The sequence below is a fragment of the Kogia breviceps genome, chromosome 1 (assembly GCF_026419965.1).
Source record: "Kogia breviceps isolate mKogBre1 chromosome 1, mKogBre1 haplotype 1, whole genome shotgun sequence".
In the NCBI taxonomy this organism is placed as follows: Eukaryota; Metazoa; Chordata; class Mammalia; order Artiodactyla; family Physeteridae; genus Kogia; species Kogia breviceps.
The window spans coordinates 146,186,700-146,206,245 of record NC_081310.1 but is presented as its reverse complement, the minus strand read 5'-3'; the positions used below and the strand labels follow the sequence as shown (position 1 = coordinate 146,206,245).

Here is a 19,546-nt window from a genome sequence, read left to right as displayed (position 1 = left end):
TGCGAGGCCTGGGGCTGCTTTTTCACCCCCACGGCAGAGGTGAGCACTGCCACAGAGAACACACGGCTCACAAAATTGAAACAGTCACTACCCAGCCGGCCGACCTGTGTCCTAGGACACACATGGAGAGTCTGGAGGTGGGGAGCCCACAACCCACTGTTGGCTGCTTGTGTGGGAGCAAAGCTGGGGATCTGATTTTGAGACATGCTTCTCATTTTTGTATAACAGGCGAGTCTATATAAATTGCATGAAGTTTAAACAGTGAAATCATACTGTTTGGCTGCTCGGACTGCAAGATCTTAGTTCTTGGGGCCACAGCAGTGAGAGCGCCAAGTCCTAACCACCGGGCAACCTGGGAATTTCCTGTGAAATCATACTTTAAACGCACTAAGAGATCTCGCGCTTTATGAGAAACATGATGAATTACTTTAACAAAGGAACCTGTTTTGTCCTAAAAGAATGCCCGGTGCTGATGGAGGGTGCAGGAGGGAGCCTGGGGGCCCGAGGAACCACATGCCTGGCTTTCACTGCTGGGCTCACCCAGGGTGGGGGTGGGTAAGGATTACCTTCCATCTGCCCCCTGACCTTCAGAATCTGTGAATGTGACTTTATTTAGAAAAGAATCTTTGCAGGCAGATGTAATTAGTTAAGGATCTTGAGATGAGGTCCTCCTGGATGAGGGTGACCCTAAATCCAATGACTGCTGTCCTTATGGAAGAGGAGATACAGACACAGAGGAAAAGCCACGTGAAGATGGAGCCACAAGCCAGGGACGCCTGGGCCCCCAGCAGCTGGAAGAGGCAGGAAGGACCTTTGCTGGAGGCTCAGGAGGGAGCGCGGCCCTGCCGCACCTGGATTTCTGAATTCTGGCCTCAGAACTGGGACGGAGTAACTCCTGTTTTAAGGCTCTCAGTCTGTGGTGCTTTGGTGCAGCCGCCCCAGAACACCAGAACAGGGATCGCCTCACTCTTCCCCTCCCGCGGCCCACGTCCGGAAGGGTTGGCGCAGGCCTGGTCTGGATGGGAGGGTGCGGCGGGGGGCGGTGGTGACAGCTCCCTGCGCCCCCTGGGGCCTCGGGCTCCCCGGCAGGGAGTGGGTGGCATGGGGCCCCCAAGTCAAGGCCGTGGCCCGATGTGCGCTTCAAACAACCTGCCCAGTCCCGGCCGATGAGGCAGGAGCCGTGAGAGCCCGCGGGCAGTGGCCAGGCCCAGCACGGACAGGACGGCCTTCCGAGTCACAGCATAGGCACCGCAGTGTGGCTCCCACAGACGATGGGTCACGAGAGAGCTGGTGGGCGTGGATGGGTTGGGCTCAGAAGCGCCTGGGACCCGGGTCCTGGTGAACCCTCATGGCTCTGGCTCGGGAGAGGTGGTCAGAGGTGCGAGATGGGAGCTAAGCAGGAGGGCGACGCCCGCCTCCCCTTTAAACTGTAAAGAAGTCAAGACGGACTAATTCTTCAAGTCCCCTGAGGGGCCTGGAAGCCCGGCGTCCTACGAGATGTGAGACCCCTTTCCTTGCCCATGGGGTCCGGGGGTGGGGCGATTCCTGGGCAGCCCTCGGCAGACCGAGCCGCGAGCATTGAGAGATCCCGGGGCGCTCCTGAGAGCAAAGTGCACAAGTCGGGCTCTGCCTGCAACCCTCCCTGCCAGAGGTGGGCCCCGGGGACCCTACCGTCGGGGCAGCCCAGCCGCTGTCACTGGGGCCCCTACCCCTGTCCAGCTCTCGGTCCTGGAAAAGTGCCCGCACGTGCACAGGGCACAGCTGGCTAAACGCTGGTTCTGATCAAAGCGGCTACGTGGACACGGGTTCCACGACCCACCCCGGAGTCCTGGGTCGACCTGCACACATGGATGAAGGCTGCCCCCGACGGAGCAAGAAACGGGAAGGAAAACAGGGCCGCCCAGTGCGCAGAGGGTCCTGTGTACCCCACCATCTGCTTCATAGGTGCCTGTGGGGCTGAGACGCAGAGGAAAGGCTGGGGAAGGCCTGGGAAATGGGGGCCAGTGGAGGGAGACCCGCTGCAGCACATCACACGCTTTCAGGGGAAGCTTCCTGTGGTTCTCATGGGGCTTCTGAAGGCCAACGAAGGCCACGGACGCAGGCCACGATGCCGCTCGCCCCCGAGGCCCTACCTGCTGCAGACGTCCTTGGAGCGAATGGGCACCAGGAGGCTGAAGGTGGACCTGGCCGAGAGAAGGGAGCAGTCGTCACGGGCCAGGGGGCTCAGGGGCTGGCCGGGGTCCAGGCTGCTGTGGGCCCGGAACAGTCTGGCCTGTAGCCGCACCTTGCGGTCCACGTGATCCCCGTCCACCTTGTTTGCTGTCCGCAGGCCGTCAGAGGCAGCGTTGCCATCCATGGCAGGCAGTGGGTGCCGGGGAAGCAGGCTGGCCAGCCGGTGGATGCTCCCGGCCGAGGCCGCATCCCGGTGCAGGAGGTCCAGGGAAGTGTTGATCATTCTGGAAAGACAGTTACCCCACAAGCAGGGGCCTCCGCTGCCCGGGGCCCTGCGGGTTGTGGGGATGTCCTGCAGGGAGGTGCTCAGGCAGGGTGGGGAGCCACTGTGGGCTGGGGTCCGGGGGCCTCGTCCTGCGGGGAGCTCCCGGAGGGGCTGGCCCCATTCCTCGCGGCCAGGTCGTCAGGGCTGGTTCGAAACCGCCTCTTCCTCCAGACTTTCTCATCCGGGGACAGTGCTCACTCCAGCCTGGCCTCGGCAGCGGCGGCGACAACTTCAGACTGAAGGGTCTCCCGCTGGCCTGTGGGTCCTCGTTGCTGACTTGTGCCGGGGTGTCCAGAGGGAGCCCTGGGCTCTTCTCGGGTCCCCAACGGTGGTCAGCGGCCGGGGACCCCGGGCGGGCGGCGAGGTCTTCATCAGTGTTTGGAAGCTGCCCCTTGAGCATCCTGCCTTCAGGCTGCAGATGCTGCTGGGCGGCCTCCGAGTGTCCCGGGCTCGCCAACTTGGATGGCAGAGTCCAGGGGCCAGCCCTCACACCCGGGGGCAGCGTGGCCGAGCCGGGAGACGGCTCCTCCTGGGGCCGCCGGCGACGTGCAGTGTCAGGGATGTGTGTTCAGCCGTCGTTGGGCAAGGCGCGGAGGAGAGAAAGGGCAGCAGCTCCCCCTCGGGCTGGGGTAGTACAGCTGGAGTAGAGCCAGCTGCTGCATGGCTGGGAGCCCTGATGGTCTGGAGTCCCCGGCAAGTCCCCCTGGGCGCCGCCTGCTCCCCAGACCCGCGGGCTTCGGCCTCCGCTCCCCGGCAACTGGCGGGCAGGGTGGCCCACATTTTCTATTAAAAAATTGTCCTTGGAGTATAGTTGATTTAAAATGTTGTGTTAGTTTCTGCTGTATAGCAGAGTGAATCAGTTATACATATACATATATGCACTCTTTTAAAAATTCTTTTTCCATATAGGTCATTATGGAGTATTGAGAAGAGTTCCCTGTGCTATACAGTAGGTCCTTATTAAGTTATCTGTTTTATATATAGTGGTATGTATGTGTCAATCCCAATCTCCCAATTTATTCCCTCCACCCCTTACCCCCCTCCCCGTAACCATAAGTTTGTTTTCTGCATCTGTGACTCTATTTCTGTTTTGTAAATAACTTCATTTGTACTACTTTTTAACACAACTTTGCCATTCATCACTTCGTTGACTGGATTTTGTTGAATCCCTCTCTCCTTTCCTCTCCCACCCTCTTTGCAGAACAGCTCATGAGGTGCTATATTCCATGAGTTTTTGAGTTTGAAAATATCTCCTTATTGTTCAACAGTTGAGCTGACTGTGATATTCTTGAGTGGTCCTTGTGTTCTTTGCAGCCACGCTTTATCATCTTCTGGCCTGGATTATTGCTCTGTAGAAGCCTAAGGCCAGTCTGACTTTTTTCTCTTTTGTGAATATGATTATTTTGTCCTGTATAGACTTCCTGATGAATTGTTTCCTCATACTTTAAGTAAGTAGAATCTCTCTATTGGTTTTGTTTTTCCTCTTATATATAGTGTGTCCTTTTAATCTCCAATTCACTTCTTTCCTTTCAGGGAAGTTCTCCTGTATTATGTCATTTTTTTGGCCCATCTGTTCAGTTTTTCTATTTCAAGAATGCCAGTTATATTGGATGCTATGTTGAATATTCTTTGTCATTATCATTTTTTTTTTTTTTTTTTTTTCCAGTACGCGGGCCTGTCACTGTTGTGGTCTCTCCCGCTGTGGAGCACAGGCTCCGGACGCGCAGGCTCAGCGGCCATGGCTCACGGGCCCAGCCGCTCCGCGGCATGTGGGATCTTCCCAGACCGGGGCACGAACCCGTGTCCCCTGCATCGGCAGGTGGACTCTCAACCACTGTGCCACCAGGGAAGCCCTGTCATTATCATATTTTGTTTAAATTTTTCTTACAGCTGTGTTCCCTTTTGCCTTCAAACATGTTCAGGGCAGAGGAGAGCAAAACTTTATTTATATTCCATAACTACTTTATAATTTCTTTACCTTTTGTTGCCATGCATGCTATGCTGTAGGGCCTTTGCACTTACTATGCCCTCTGCCTGTGATGCCCTGGCTCCTGAGATCCATGTGGATTGCTGCATTCACATCTCTACTCAGGTATCCCCTCTTCAGTGAACCCTTCGTGTACCATCCTATCTACCCATGTCACTCTTTCTTCTTACCTTATAATCACATGACATTAGATATTTATCTGCAAATTTGGTGTTGTGTGCCTTCCTCATGTTCCCACCCCCAATGAAGTCTTCAGAAAGCAGAGATTATATCTGTGTTGTTCATGGTTGTATTGCCTACCACTGTGTTTGCTGCGTAGAAAAGGCTTATAAGTATATGTCTGATTATAGAGAGGTTTGGCGCACAGCCTGTAGCTAAGCCTGTGTAGGGGATACTTGGGGCAGAAATGTGGGCCCTGGTGAAATCATTTACAAATCCCTTTTGTCTCAGTTGAGATACAATGGGGCCAATTTTCCCCCAATTTGTTTCTAGAGACTTCTGTTCAAAGAATGAGCAAGCAGAATTCTTAAAACAGAAGAGCCTTTAAGCAAAGGATTTGCAGATGATGGCTACTTCCTCAGTGCAATCCCCATTTTCCCTTACTGGGAAAAGGGCTCAGTGCTGTTAGAATAACCTGTTTAAGAACAAAGGTTTTAAGCTAGTAGTTGCCCTCTATGCCCTTAAACAGGAAAAATCCTTAAGCTGATGCCAGAGGATGTCCACGCCATTTGTGAATCTCCCCAAGAATGCCTACCTAATAGAAAATTTTTAATTTCAATAAGCCATTTTGAAGAGCCAAACCTGTGGTTTAAAGCCAAATTTTCTGTATCTTGTATTTATCAGTGGATCACTAAGTAGTGATTATAGCATATCTCGGGTTTTAAATCATTTACTACTAACCTATATAAGCCCTTTGAGAGCAGCACCCATTTATTACAACTCTCTTAAACTCGAGGATGTATAACAGGATTTCCAAGTGTCCCTGGAAGGTTTCAGTGAGCAGGAATTAGGCCCTTGAGCTCTCTTGGCATAGTGGGAAATGCGGAGCTCACAAAGTGATAGGAGGTAGCATAAGCTCCGTTTGCCAACATCTGGAGCACAGCTGCTTCTTAATCTTTTCACCATCTGTTAATAAAAACTGGCTGAAAAGGAATAGGGAGCTCTTAGATACACACACAAATAAATATTGAATAAACAGATAAGATATAAGAGAGAAAAGGCCTTCACAAAACAGATTTTGATGGTGACTAATTTTAAGTTACAACTAAGGCTTCTGGTGGGTGGTGTGAATGGTCTGAATGCCCCACTGGGTTAGGGAAGACCATGGAAGAATAACTGACTGCTTTCAATTTTAATCCTTCAGTGATTAATTGTGATGAACAATCTGTAACCTGGTTCTTATTTTTCTAACAACTGGGAAGAGGTGGGTGGTCAGAAGCCACCATGTTGGCCCCAGATCTTAATGGCGGTAGGAAGGGAGCCTGATGTTGTTTGGCCTTTTCACAAGCTGCCCATCCCAGGCGGATGTTGGAAGTTGCCCTTCAGAACTGCCCTTTTATTTCCATCAAGTGGAGGGCTTGCTTTTCTGCCTGGGAATGTGGTGGTGGACTCTGGCTCTGTGCCCTTCCTCTGGAGTGAATGCACTCCAAATTAGAAAAACAAACGTCCTAGTTCCCTCTTGCCCTCCACTGCCTGAGCTTGTTGCTGTGGCACCTCCTGCTTCAGCTGCCCTCCCTCAGGCTCTTGGCGTGGCTGACAGGAGTCGGTGCCAAGGCCCAGTGGTCAGCACTGCTGGGAACATAATACCAGTCAAGACTTTAGTGACATCTCCCTGCACCTGGTAAATCTTTTGGGGCGTTTTTAAAAACAACCTGTAAGGCACCATAAGTAGTGATGCACCATGATAGCTTCTGGGAGACTATAAAATTTCAGCTTTCAGCGTGGATTGGCTGAACAGGACAGAGCAGCTTTTCCAGGCCAGGTTATGAGATGAGATAGGGATACCATGAGGTAGGTTTTCCATATTCCTGATCAGAAACCATGCAGTGGAATAGTGTCATATGTGTAGTTAAAGGGAGGAAAGCAAGCTTTCCATGCTTAAATATGATCTTTATTTTACTTTACCTGTTGGGCTTTCTGGTTTCCTCAACAGTGGAATGTATTCACTGGGAATAGGCTGTCTAAGGAAGCTGGAATACTGCTAGTCATTTAAAAGCGTGTCTTTCAGGATTAGTTTTAGTAAAAATAAAAGCATACCATGATTGTTGCAGTTCTTTAAGTGGAAAAATTATTAATGCTGCCACCTGTTGACGGAATTTGAGTGTGCATCAGCCCACTTGGTTAGTAATCTCTGCCCGCCAGGAATACCATATCCACATGAGATCTGACTGTATCCTGGGCATTTCAGGAATAAACACAGCCCCAGCCCTCAGGGATCTTGTAATTTTAATAGGCTCCATTAGCAAGCATATTTAAAGAAGAATAAATATCCACAGCTAGAGTGGCAAGTTCTCCCTGGGCCTGCCAGTGTAATCATAGCCTGCCTCGTCTAAATCACTTAATTAAGAGACGATAATCGCTTGGTTAGAATGTATTTAAATACTTTGTATATGCACTGAAATACTTTCATGTTCAGAATGGCTATTCCTATTTAGATACAGATTTTCTGTTACAAGACTTCCATGGGATCATGGTTTAACATTCCATACATTAGCTAATCATTTGTTTCCTTCCAAATCCCAATAGCCTAGCAATTCAAAATACCAACGAGTTGAATCTCATATCACGAGTAGGTCTCTAGCAGAGAACTTGGATCAGTGGATATCAAATGGTAACTAAATGTATTCTGGAGCAAAATGCCCACATTTACCCCACGCCCCAAGTCAATATGAACATCTCATGTCCTGATACAGGGGCACCTTGCTTGGCAGGTTTCAAGTAGTCTTCATACTCTGCCCCTCTGACATTACGTTCTTTTTAAAAAATATGTATGGCTGGATAATAATGCTTTTTAAAAAACGGTTTAAAATGTGCTGGTCGCATTGCACCTCTTCTGACATTCTCTTCTTGGCAGCTGATTGATGTGAGAATTACAAACGAATTACTTTGGGACTTCCCTGGTGGCACAGTGGTTAAGAATCTGCCTGCCAATGCAGGGGACAGGGTTCGATCCCTCTTCCGGGAAGATCCCATGTGCTGGGGAGCAGCTAAGCCCGTGCGCCACAACTACTGAGCCTACGCTCTAGGGCCTGTGAGCCACGACTACTACTGAGCCTGTGTACCACATCTACTGAGCCTGCATACCACATCTACTGAAGCCCGCGCACCTAGAGCCTGTGCTTCACAACAAAGGAAGCCACCGCAATGAGAAGACCACACGCCACAATGAAGAGTAGCCCCCGCTCGCCAAAACTAGAGAAGGCCGGCGCAGCAACGAAGACCCAACGCAGCCAAAAATAAAAAGAAAGAAAATAAACAACAGACATTTATAAAAACAAACAAAGGAAAAAAGCAAATGAATTACTTTGAGGATTTACTCAGCCCAACTTGAGGCACTGGTGTAAATCAATTCAAGGAATTCTGGAGCTACCATGCTGCTTTTTATTTATTTTTATTTTTTATTTTTTTATTTTTGGCTGTGTTGGGTCTTTGTTGCTGTGCATGCATTTTCTCTAGTTGTGGTGAGCGGGGGCTACTCTTTGTTGCAGTGCACGGGCTTCTCATTGTCGTGGCTTCTCTTGTTGCAGATCACGGGCTCTAGGCACATGGGCTTCAGTAGTTGTGGCACGCGGGCTCAGTAGTTGTGGCTCTTGGGCTCTGGAGTGCCGGCTCAGTAGTTGTGGCGAATGAGCTTAGTTGCACCGCAGCGTGTGGGATCTTCCCGGGCCAGGGATCGAACCCGTGTCCCATGCATTGGCAGGCGGATTCTTAACCACTGTGCCTCCAGGGAAGCCCCCATGCTGCCTTTTTGAGTACCATTTCCTGTTGTGTGCCCTGAAGTCTTAAAATTAGGATCTGTAGGCTGAAGGATATTCATTTCTTAATTATCTTATAAGCAGATAAACACTGCTCCTCACTCCATGGAGCCTTTGTCCTTACGCCTAACTAGAGTGACAGACGGGACCTGTGACCCTTCAGGCCTGTGACATTGTACCCCAAACTTCAGTGGGAGCCTCGGCCCATCCCCAGGGCCTTGGTGACCACTTCAGAGATTAGGACACCACAGCTGCCCTGAAAATTATACTATTTGAGACTGGTTCCTTCCAACTGTGATGCTTGATTATTAATGGAAATGTAAGTCATCCCTCTTACATTACAGCCCTCTTACATGACCTTTTAAAAATCCTCTTCTCTTTGTTACTGATTCCCCTCCTCCTGCCCCCTAATTCTTGACTCTTCCACCGTCCTCTGGAATCCTCTTTCCTTATCAATTTTCTCCACCTTCCACGTGCCGTCTCTTTGTAGAATGCTCTGTCTACCTTCTGTCTTAAGGAAAACCTGGGTCTCCCCTTACGATGCTACTTTTTTTCCTTGTCTCTTCTGTTTTTGAGGCGACTCCTTTCTCTCACGTGAAAACATCCTGTTGGGTGATTGTGGTGGTGATGGTATTATTCTGTCTCCCTACCACCTCTTTCATATTTTTATAAAAGCCCAAGCTTATCTTCATCCTTCATGTCTTTCTTACTGTCAAGCTTGCTATTTGTCTTTCGACCTCCAGCTCCACATGGTTTTCATTTTCCCCCATTTTCCACTCCTTCTCCAGCAGTTTGCCCTGGGCCAGCCACCATGCTGGGATTTACATATAGTAATTTTTTGAATTAGGTATCCTCATTCTCAAAGGTACAGAAAGGTTAGGTAACCAACGTCGCAAAGTGAGAAAACCATAGGTGAACCGCCAACTGAGGAAGTTTGTCTCCAGAGTCTATATTCATTCTCAGAGTCTGTATTTGCCATGTTGTTTTTCCCTAGTCATGTGTTTAATGGTGTGTGCAATGATATTTATGGGAGTATACTGGGAACCATTTACATGTCCAGCAGTAGGGGGATTGGTTAAATTATGACACATCCAAACTAGGGAGTTCTCTGCACGTATTAAAGAGAGTGAGGGAGCGATGGGTACTATGTATAAAAAATCTTCAAGATATATTAACAGAAAAAAGAAAGATGCAGAATATTTATTCTGCATATGTGGGAACAGAATCTGGTGAGTCTGTGCCTGCAGCCCTAGACCAGGCAGAAACCCTGAAGCCACCAGGATTTGGGTTTCTCAAGTCATTTTGTAAGCTGACTGCTCTGGTTGCCAGCAGCAGGCAGGCACTGCTTCCCATCTGAGAATTTGCTTCTCATAGCAGTTTTCTGTTTCAGAAGGAAGAGAGCAAAGTGTGGTACATGGTGTGTGATTCTGAAGTCAGATAGCACTTGGTTCCTTGGTTCTAGGTTCCTCGGTTATTAAATATGTGGTCTTGGGCAAGTCACTTAACTTTTCTGAGCCTCAGCTTTTATAACTTTAAAATGCAGATGATGCTCACCTGGCAGAATTGTGACTTTTGAGATATTTATTAATTCATTCAACAAATGTTTATTCAGCATCTACTATATGCCAGGCACTGTTTTAGGCACTAAGGATATATGGCAGCAAATAACTTTAAAAGTTCTGCCCTCATTTCGCTTACATTCTGGTGGGAATAAAAGCTCTCAGAAAATAAGTCATAGACAAAAAGTGATGCAAAGAAAAAAAGAAAAAGAATGAAGGGTGAATGGGGTGCCAGTGGTGGGCTGGTTAGAGAAGCCCTCACTAACAGACCTGCTTCGAGCCAAGGCTTGTGAAGCTGTGGGCATACCTGGACATCTGGAGTGAGAGCCTTCTAAGCAGAGGGGACATGAACTATAAATGTCTTAGGCGGGAGTGAGCCTGCCTGCTTGAGAACAGCAAGGATGTCAGTGATGAGCAGGGAGATGAGAAGAGAGGAGGAGAGAGAAGAATCAAGAACAAGAGCAAGCCTTTGCCGGCTACTGCAAAGTTTTGCTTTTTCTGTTGCATGTAATTTATCTGGCACATTGAGGATGCTCAACAAATAGTAACCATGATGATGAGGATGTTACCATGATGCTCTGCTCTTTTGGTTGAAGAAAGATAGATGGGGTGACATTTAGGATTCTTTTAAGTACCCCCCCTTTATACCCCTGGAACAACAGCATAGTAGAATAGAAAGAGCACTTGAAAGACCAGGGACCCAATGTTAAATCCAAGTTCCTCTGTTGACCCTCACTGAAGGCAAACATACTCATCTATCCAACAGAGGGTGATATTTCCTGCTCTGCCGACCTCCTAGGGTTGATGTGAAGAATGAAATAAGTAAACTTATATAAGTACATTGTAAACAGTAGACTAAAAATACGTGTGAAGCATAAAGGCTGTGTTTGCTGAATTATTATTGGAACCTGGAAACCATCTAGTCCAGCGTCTAGAGTTTCCTTGTCTGTGTGAATGTTTCTAGAAATGGGGTGCACACTGGCGGAAAGGACTGCAGAGCCATACCTTTCTCGGTTTGGGTTCTGTTACAGTTAGTGCAGCCTGCATGCAGATTAGTTCCTTGCAAGTTGTGTCCCGTTGCCGCCACAGGCACACCTGTACTACCAGCAGCTTGAGGCTGAATCTTTGTGCTGGATCTACCCGTCTTCTGAATTTTAACCTAAATTAAAGCTCATCATGATAAGCTATCAGGAAAGTAAATTTGAAGAGCTTTATTATCTAAAAATGAGGTGATGAAAGGGGCAAACAGATAACTAGAGTGGGAAGGTTATTGCCGTCATGGCTATGCTGTGCCCGGGCTCTAAGCTATGCTTGGGTTGAGTTCCCTGGTGACTGGGTGGGACCAGAATGCGGAGTCTGTGTGCTGAACTGTAATTGTGGCAGAGAGCAAAGAGCACCAGTGACCCCCCAAACACTTAGAAAATCTCAGAAAAGGAATTAAATATGGGTCTGAATGTGAGAGCCCAGTAAGTTGGCACTGCCCAGCATGTTTTTGAAATCTGTTCCTTGTGAATTCAGCTTATTTTGTACACAGTTGCATTTCCCATTCATTCTTCCAGAGGCTCCCAAAGTTCAGAAGCAGTTCTAGGTGAGCTGAGCAGATGGGCTTCTGAACCTCATCAGACAAGGAAACTTTAACCAATAATATTTGAGTTTTTATTTGTTGAAGGAATTGCTATATTCTGTTTTAGACCTGCCTCTTCTTTCCTATGGCTTTTTTCAGCTCTCAACCTCTACCCAAAGGATAAAGAACAATGTTTTCTGGTCAGAGTAGTGACTAGTGATGCTGGAACACAAGGCCCCAGGGACTGTGGCTGGCAATTGAGGTCTTTAAGTGATTGCTAAAATTCTTTGTGCATACTCATCAATAAAAATGTTGTCTACATCTTCAGTATATGGATATTTATGTATAAATATATAAATACATACAATTTTATTAATATATAACTGGTAAAATGGGCCCTCCGAAATAGAAGATTAAAAAGAATGAGAAAGGGCTTCCCTGGTGGCGCAGTGGTTGAGAGTCCTCCTGCCGATGCAGGGGACGCGGGTTCGTGCCCCGGTCCGGGAAGATCCCACATGCCGCGGAGCGGCTGGGCCCGTGAGCCACGGCCTCTGGGCCTGCGCGTCCGGAGCCTGTGCTCCGCAGTGGGAGAGGCCACAGCAGTGAGAGGCCTGCGTACAGAAAAAAAAAAAAAAAAAAGAATGAGAAAAAAACCAATAGAAGTTCTGTTTCTTTCTTTCTATACTCTAAGGAGGGTCTCTTTGGAAGGTACTGCTTTAGAAGATGGCTTTTCCTTGAAATTGGATTTGAGGAAGGAGCAAAGATTGATTTGGGATTGTTTTGGCTGCAGGCATCTTTCAAATTCCAGTTGTCATCTTGAAGCTTCAGTGAGGAGTAGGTTATACAGGGAAAGGCAGGACCTGGCCATCAGTGGGAGAGTGCCTTTATGTGGAAGGCTTACTGCCCTCACTTTACTGGTGTTTCAATGTAGATTGTACTGGGCACAGTACCAGGAGATAACGAGGGGAGTGAGACACGTCTTAAATCCCACCTCAGGAAGCTCATCTTCTAGGGCAGACTCTGGTGCGTGGTGTAGGCTGTAGTGGACCAAGAGGCTTGGCATAGTGCCTGGGCCTGCTACCAAAGTGCTCACTGTAGCATCCCCAGCCTGACCTACAGTGAGCTGTTGGGACGAGGGAGACAGAGGAGAGAGCCTGGCTGAGGGTGTGTGTAGTATTCAGAAGGGAATTTGGTGGGAAAGAATTTGGTGTGGTTTTTTCTGGACTCTCCTAAGACCCCTTCCCTGTCCCCCAGTCTGGGGGGTAGAATTGAGCCATGAGCACCCACATGGGTCCAAATCTTGCTCCTTGGTGACCCAGATAGCATTACATTATTATTTACCTGGTAACTGTCACATACATGGGGCTCCAGAGTACACTCAAATGCTATGAAACCCCAATTCTAAAAGTCAGTCTGTTTTTGAACTTCATAATAATCAAAAGAGAAGTTGCTTAATGAATCAGTTTTAAAGTAATCAAGCCATTCCATAATAGAGGGTTACACATAGACTTTACAGAGCTCAAGAGTCATATAATTTCATGGAATTATTTACAAATAAGGCAGACTAATCAAAGAAGTATATTCACTTAATAGAAAACTAGAAGGAGACTTCCCTGGTAGTCCAGCGGTTAAAAATCTGCCTTCTAATGCAGGGGACGCGGGTTCAATCCCTGGTCGGGGAACTAAGATCCCACGTGCCGCAGTGCAACTAAGCCTGCACGCCGCAACTACTGAGCCCGTGCACTCTAGACCCCACGTGCCACAACTAGAGAGAAGCCTGTGCGCTGCAGTGAAGATCCCATGTGCCGCAACTAAGACCCAACACAGCCAAATAAGTAAAATAAATAAATAAGAAAGAACAGTAGAAGACAACTACCCTAGGGTTTGCCCACTGTGTACCAGGCGTTTCTGCCTTCCAGAGCTAAGGCCAAAGTGTCTACATTGTACTTGATCTTAGGCAGGTATGATTTGACCTTTTACTTCCCCAGATACCAAGCAGTCATAATCTGATCTGACAGAAATTACGTTGAGATTTGAAAAAAATCTAGTTAGTTTATTTAAAGGCAATCTTGTTTTCTATTTTGAAGATACTGTATCTCAGTTCCCATTGCAGAAGCACCCTGAACATACTTCCAAGCATAATCTCCCAACATGCGGGTGCCTTTATGTGAAGGGGATGCTCAGCCAGTGTGGGAGGAAGGAGGGGATACAGCTGAGTGACTATTGGCACAAGAGCCTAGGCTGCAAGATTAGAAATACCTATTTCTCTGATGAAGCCAGCCTGAATGCAAGAGAGATCACAAGAGGACGGCAAATGAGGATGTGAAAGCAGTTTCTTCTGATGCTAGCTGTAATGTTGGAACAACTCTTTTGCCTGGTGGAAGCATGTGTTTAGCTTAGGTTGGGCACATGATAGCCGACGAACTTAGATGTGCTCTGCAAGATAAGCCTTTCCTCACCTCTGTTTGAACTTACTGTCTTTCCTTGTCATAAGAATAGAGTTGAAATGTGCCCTGGATTTGGGTCTCTCTGTTCTTGTATCCCTTTGCAAAGAGATACCACTTAATCTCTTTTAAGAGATTCTGCAATAAACAGCATCAAAATTTAGAAACTTTGGCCATTGGATAATTTCCCTTACTGAAGAAATTAGAAAAGAAGCTCCAGGGGAAGCCTAGAACAAACTATCTGTAGCAAAAATCCAGTTTTATTTGTTTCCCAATCCACCGCAGAGCAATCTTTTTTGCTAAATACAAATTACTGGAAAAAATGAAAGAAAAAAAAACCAATAAATTCAAGCCCAAATTTTAGATTCAACAGAGTTAAAATTACTCTATGGAATTGCTATAAAATTCCTAAATGTTTTTTCTCATTTCTGTACTTACTGTGACCAGGGCTTACATTGGACTGCAGACTAGATGCTGAGTTTAGTAAGATATAGGGAATGGATAATTTCTGATGGAACTTGCAAAGACACTTAGATTCAAAGTACTGTGAGCAAGTTCATCAGGGCATAAACTTTGGAAATAGCTACAAGGCCCTATTCTAGTTGCTCATCTGTGTTAATATTTTAGGAGCTGAAGGATATAGCAATGATCAAGAGAGAAAAAGTCCCTTTTCTCAGAGTGAGGTAGGGATAGAAAATAAGCATAAATACTTGGAAATTATTCATAGTAATAAATAATAGAAAATAAAGAGTAATGAGATAGATAGTGGAAGGGGAATGGGACTATTTTAAGTATACTCATGTAAGAAGTCTCCCTGAGGAAGTTACATTTATGCATATATCTCAGATGATAAGGAGTCATATTCAGAGACCTGCAGGAAGAACATTTTAGGCAGAGGACAGCAAATGCAAATGCCCTGAGGCAGAGGTATCTGACACTACAAAGATAGAAAGGAGCTAGTGAAGAGAGCAGTATTGAAAGTAAGTCGATGTGGCCAAAGTCAACCTTGGGCATCATGTCATGTGATACTGAACAAAAGAAGAATAAATTATGGAAGTGTAGATAAGGAAAATGGTGTCATGGGTAGCCCAAAGGTGAAGTTGTGGGAATAGGTGAGTTGGGTTGCAGCTGGGGAATATGCAAGACCAAGAAAAATCAGAAATATCATCCAGAGTCCTGGTGTATGGAGAGGAGGGGAAGAAGGGCCTATTTCTGTGTGCAGAAGGTGATGGATGAGGACCCTGGGAGGAATGGGCTTTGGAGAAAAGGGCCTGGCCTCACAGGCAATAGGGAAGGCATCGAAGGGAGCAGAGGTTGGTACCTGGAGCGGGGGCATAGAGACAGCGTTGGGTGGTTTTGTCACACTGAATGCTACAAACACTCTGAAATCACCTTGGCATTCAAACGACTTGGATTTTAACAGAGTGCAGCACATTCATGTTTGAATAACTGACTTCCTGTAATAGGAAAAGGAGTTCTTTGATTGTTAATTGTTTTAGGGCCATGAAGAGCCATCTTTACAATGTCTTCTTGATACTTCCAATGATGAAAGGGTGGAGACAGTCTGGTTTCCTTATCTGAAGTGATTTAAGTTTGTCTTCTGAATATTGCACCTCCTATTATACTTTCTTTCCTGCTCTCCATCCACCCAGCTCTTTTACGTAACTAAGATTTAAAGGACATTTTTTTAAAAGTGATAATTGGGTGCAGTAAGGTTTTTAACAAAACAGACCAACTTGACAAACTATTTAGGAACAAGATACTACCGTGAACCATCCCAGCCAAACCTGGGGTTACATTTAAAGCAGGTCAGTCCCTCGGGGCGGGGATATATATATATATATATATATATAATTTGGGGTCAACTAACTGCAAAAAAGAAAGTGATGCCCGTAAGTCCAAATTTCAATTGCAGTTTATTTTCCGACATTTAGAAAAGTAGGGTGAATTTATACGTTTTGCAGTATCCAAATAGTTTCAAAAGCACCAGTTCTTTTTGAGATTGGACTTTGGCCCACCTTGTTACTAAGGTGCAGGCTCAAATGAAGGTCTGAGTGAAGGATCCTACTTTAATTGATTTAGACTTTAAAAATATTTGTGTGTATATATAGTGATATCCTAAGAATAATATGCTCATAAGCTATTAGAACTAAAGGGACACAAATAAAATTTGCCCCTTTGATTCTTTAACAGAAGAAGAAATGGAGGTGTTATAACTTGCCCAAGGTCACACAGGTAGTTAAGAGCAGAGCTGAGACTAGCCTAGTGATGTTTAGCACTTATTGCTTTTATCATGTGACTCCTTAACCTTTCATATTCCAAATGCTAAAGCTAGGTTGTAAAGTAGCATATTTTCTTCTAGTATTAAATTTATAGAAGTAGATATAAATTCCTGATTAAATCTCCTTTCTGGGTAGTGTATGTGCAGATTTGATTATTCTATCTCTGAAAATATATCAACAACTAATTGAATTGGGAAGTGTCTCACATTTGATGTGTTTTGTTTTGGCATTTAGGTTTTCCTAGAACGTTAGTTCAGGCTGAAGCCTTGGACAAAATATGTGACCTGGACCTAGTGATCACTTTGAACATTCCATTTGAAACGCTCAAAGATCGTCTCAGCCGACGCTGGATTCACCCTCCTAGTGGGAGGGTATATAACCTGGACTTCAACCCACCTCATGTACATGTAAGAATATACAAAATACTTTCGCTTATTGACAAGAAAGAGGTAAAACATTTCAGTTGAAAAGTGGGGGAACGATATGAATAGGCTGTTCCAAAAAGAGCAAATATACATAGCCAGCAAATTTTTTAAAATTCTCGTTCACTAGTAGTGAGGGGATGTAAATTAACGTTTACAACATTTATTGCTGGTTGGGATCTGGGAAAATGATACTCTTACCTGTATTAGGTGTATGAAATATTAACAGTCTTTTAGAAGAGCAACCGAGCAACCTACATTAAAACTTTTAAATACATATTTCACTCAACTCACTTCTGGGAGTACAGTCTATGGAAATGTAAGCACTTTCAGATCAGGTCATGTACATGATGAGGCTTATTTCCATGTTGTTTGTAGTGGGAAAAGTAAAACAAAACTTGAAAACAAAACAAATATTCATCTATGTGGATGATTAAATAAACTTGAGAATATCCGCGTTTTAGAAAACCATTTATAAGGTTAAAAAAAAAAAGAGAGACATAGTAGTACATTCTTTGGCCTGGAGAAATATTTCCCCTGGGTGTTGTTGAATGAGAAAAGCAAATAGCAGAATGATTGCATTTTTCTAAAACCGTGACCGCCCTTCTTTTTTTTTTTGCTTGCGCTGCTGCACGGCCTGTGGGATCTTAGTTCCCCAAACAGAGATTGAACCCACCCCTCAGCAGTGAAAGCACAGAGTCCTAACCACTGGACTGCCAGGGAATTCCCTGTAACCACCGTTCTTTATGTATATCTGTTTACATGTCTATAAGTGCTCTCTAGCTTCATAGGGGTAGTGATAAAGATATAGAGGAACTATCCTGGGCTGGCCAATGGTTGAGGCTGGGACAGAATAAGGAACAGGGTTAGAGTGAGTGGGGTCACGTGAGTGGTAGGAGTGAGGGGGAGGGACTAGGTAGGACTAAAGGCGTGAAAGATTGCCCTTAAAAAGAAATTCAAAATATAACATCTATGCATCTGCATAAGATTAAATACATGTAAAGGTTTATGTTTAAAGAAACTTTAAAAGCATCATATTTTGGCTCTGCCTAGACCTGCTGATGCAGACTCTCCCAAAATTTGAGAAGCTTTAACACTGAGTTGCTTTCCAAAGACTGGGTATCCCTAAAAGAACACCTGTAATTACAGTGCTATTTCCAAAGATAGCAGTAAAAGTGCTACTCTGGGCTAAGTCAACCAACTGTTGTGGCCAAGCTGCCCCAGGAGAGATGCTGATGTCCTATTCTGCTCTTTCTGGAAGTAGTTGTTATCTCCTGATGCTCTGAAGTCCTGGAAATGGCTTCTGAACTTTGCAGCAGTAAGTAAAATAAAGGAGAGGGAACTATAGGTGACGTACAGCTTTCTCCCATGCCCATCTCTCATGTTTTGTTAGGGTAACAGCACTGGAATACCCATGTGATAATTGTGGCTCACCAATAAATCCTAAGTGTAAGTTATGTACCTAAGGCCTTGAGCTATAATAAAATTTTAGTGAATTTCAAACTTACAGCTAGTTTCAGACTATCCCGTTGAGTTGCCTGAGCCTTTTGATTCTGCTTTAGCCTACCTTTTGACAGATTTATTTCTCGTTACTCTCTCCCCTGGTAGGCAATGGCTATGGACATGGGTGACAAAATTCTCATGTGTCCATTTTGCTATTTGTAAGTAGGTGGTATGGCTCCTGAAGTTAAAATATTTTGAAAATAAAATTTTCTAAAATTGCAGTTTTTCAGTTCTCAGAATGTTTGTTCCTGATTATCATGGGTGTAATGATTCATGCCTATTCTACCTTCAGATGTCATTATTTAATTTAGTAAAATAACCTGAGTAAGTTTAATCCAGAAGAGCTAGCTATGTGACAGAATTTGAAAGTTAGCAGAGACAGGACTGAAATACCTCCTCCTCAATTAAGTGTTTTCCCTAAGTAAACCGTTTGGTTCTTTGAGGTATTTATTTTCCATATTATGAACTCAGGCTTTAGAAAGGCAGCTAGTTTTAGGAATATTTAGAGGGCTAGAGTGACATTGTTTAATGGCTCTTTGGTGTTGGGGGAGACAGCATGGAATTCTGAGCTGTGAGTTGAAGGTATCATTTATCAGAACCACTGGAACATGTTTGGAAAGATCTGAGAAGTTAATGAAGATTTAATGTCAGCTCTTATGAAAACAGCTTAACATATTGTTATGAACACTATTTCTTTTTCAACTACTTTCACCATTACTATTGTACCCCAGGCCTAAATCATCACGGGGTAGGAATCAAAGGTGAATATATGGTTTTGCCTAGGAAAGTTTTATTTAACCTATGGAATAGCCCAACTGTTGGCCATACTAACTGGTTTCTCTGGTATTTGTAGGGGATCGATGACATCACTGGTGAACCATTGGTCCAGCAGGAGGATGACAAACCTGAAGCAGTTGCTGCCAGACTAAGACAGTACAAGGATGTGGCAAAACCAGTCATTGAATTATACAAGTGAGTGTGCTTCAGTGTTTCCATGGCAGATGGCCAGCCAGAAAAGTGTGACTCCTTATGGGAAGGACATTGGGCTGCAGTGGAGTAGTGTTTCTTTAAGCTTGATAAACCCAAAAGGCCCAGTACCTCTCAGATGAAAGTCAGATGAAATGCTGGCATTGTACGTGGGAGAGAATGCCTGGTACTTTTATGCTGAAACTCTTATAAGGACCAAAACCTGATCATCTCTGTCTGCTTGACTGTAAAACTGCATCTAGACTTTTCATTTTTCTCTTAAGGGACTGAAATAATGGCTTACATTTTGATACTCCCGCATGTAAATATCTGACTTGGATAGAAGAT

General features: G+C 45.4%; 1 protein-coding gene and 1 pseudogene across 8 annotated transcripts in view; one reads left to right on the top strand and one right to left on the bottom strand.

Moving 5' to 3' along the window:
- AK4 (adenylate kinase 4) overlaps nt 1-19,546 on the top strand; it is a 74,961-nt gene that overhangs the window by 47,278 nt on the left and 8,137 nt on the right. For all 8 annotated transcript variants that reach the window (XM_067006535.1, XM_067006546.1, XM_059051842.2 and 5 more), the window contains 2 exons: nt 16,542-16,714; nt 19,086-19,204. In XM_067006535.1, coding sequence (XP_066862636.1) covers nt 16,542-16,714; nt 19,086-19,204 — 292 coding nt within the window. The remainder of the gene's footprint in view (nt 1-16,541; nt 16,715-19,085; nt 19,205-19,546) is intronic.
- On the bottom strand, nt 2,129-9,228 carry LOC131750192 (phosphatidylinositol polyphosphate 5-phosphatase type IV-like; annotated as a pseudogene).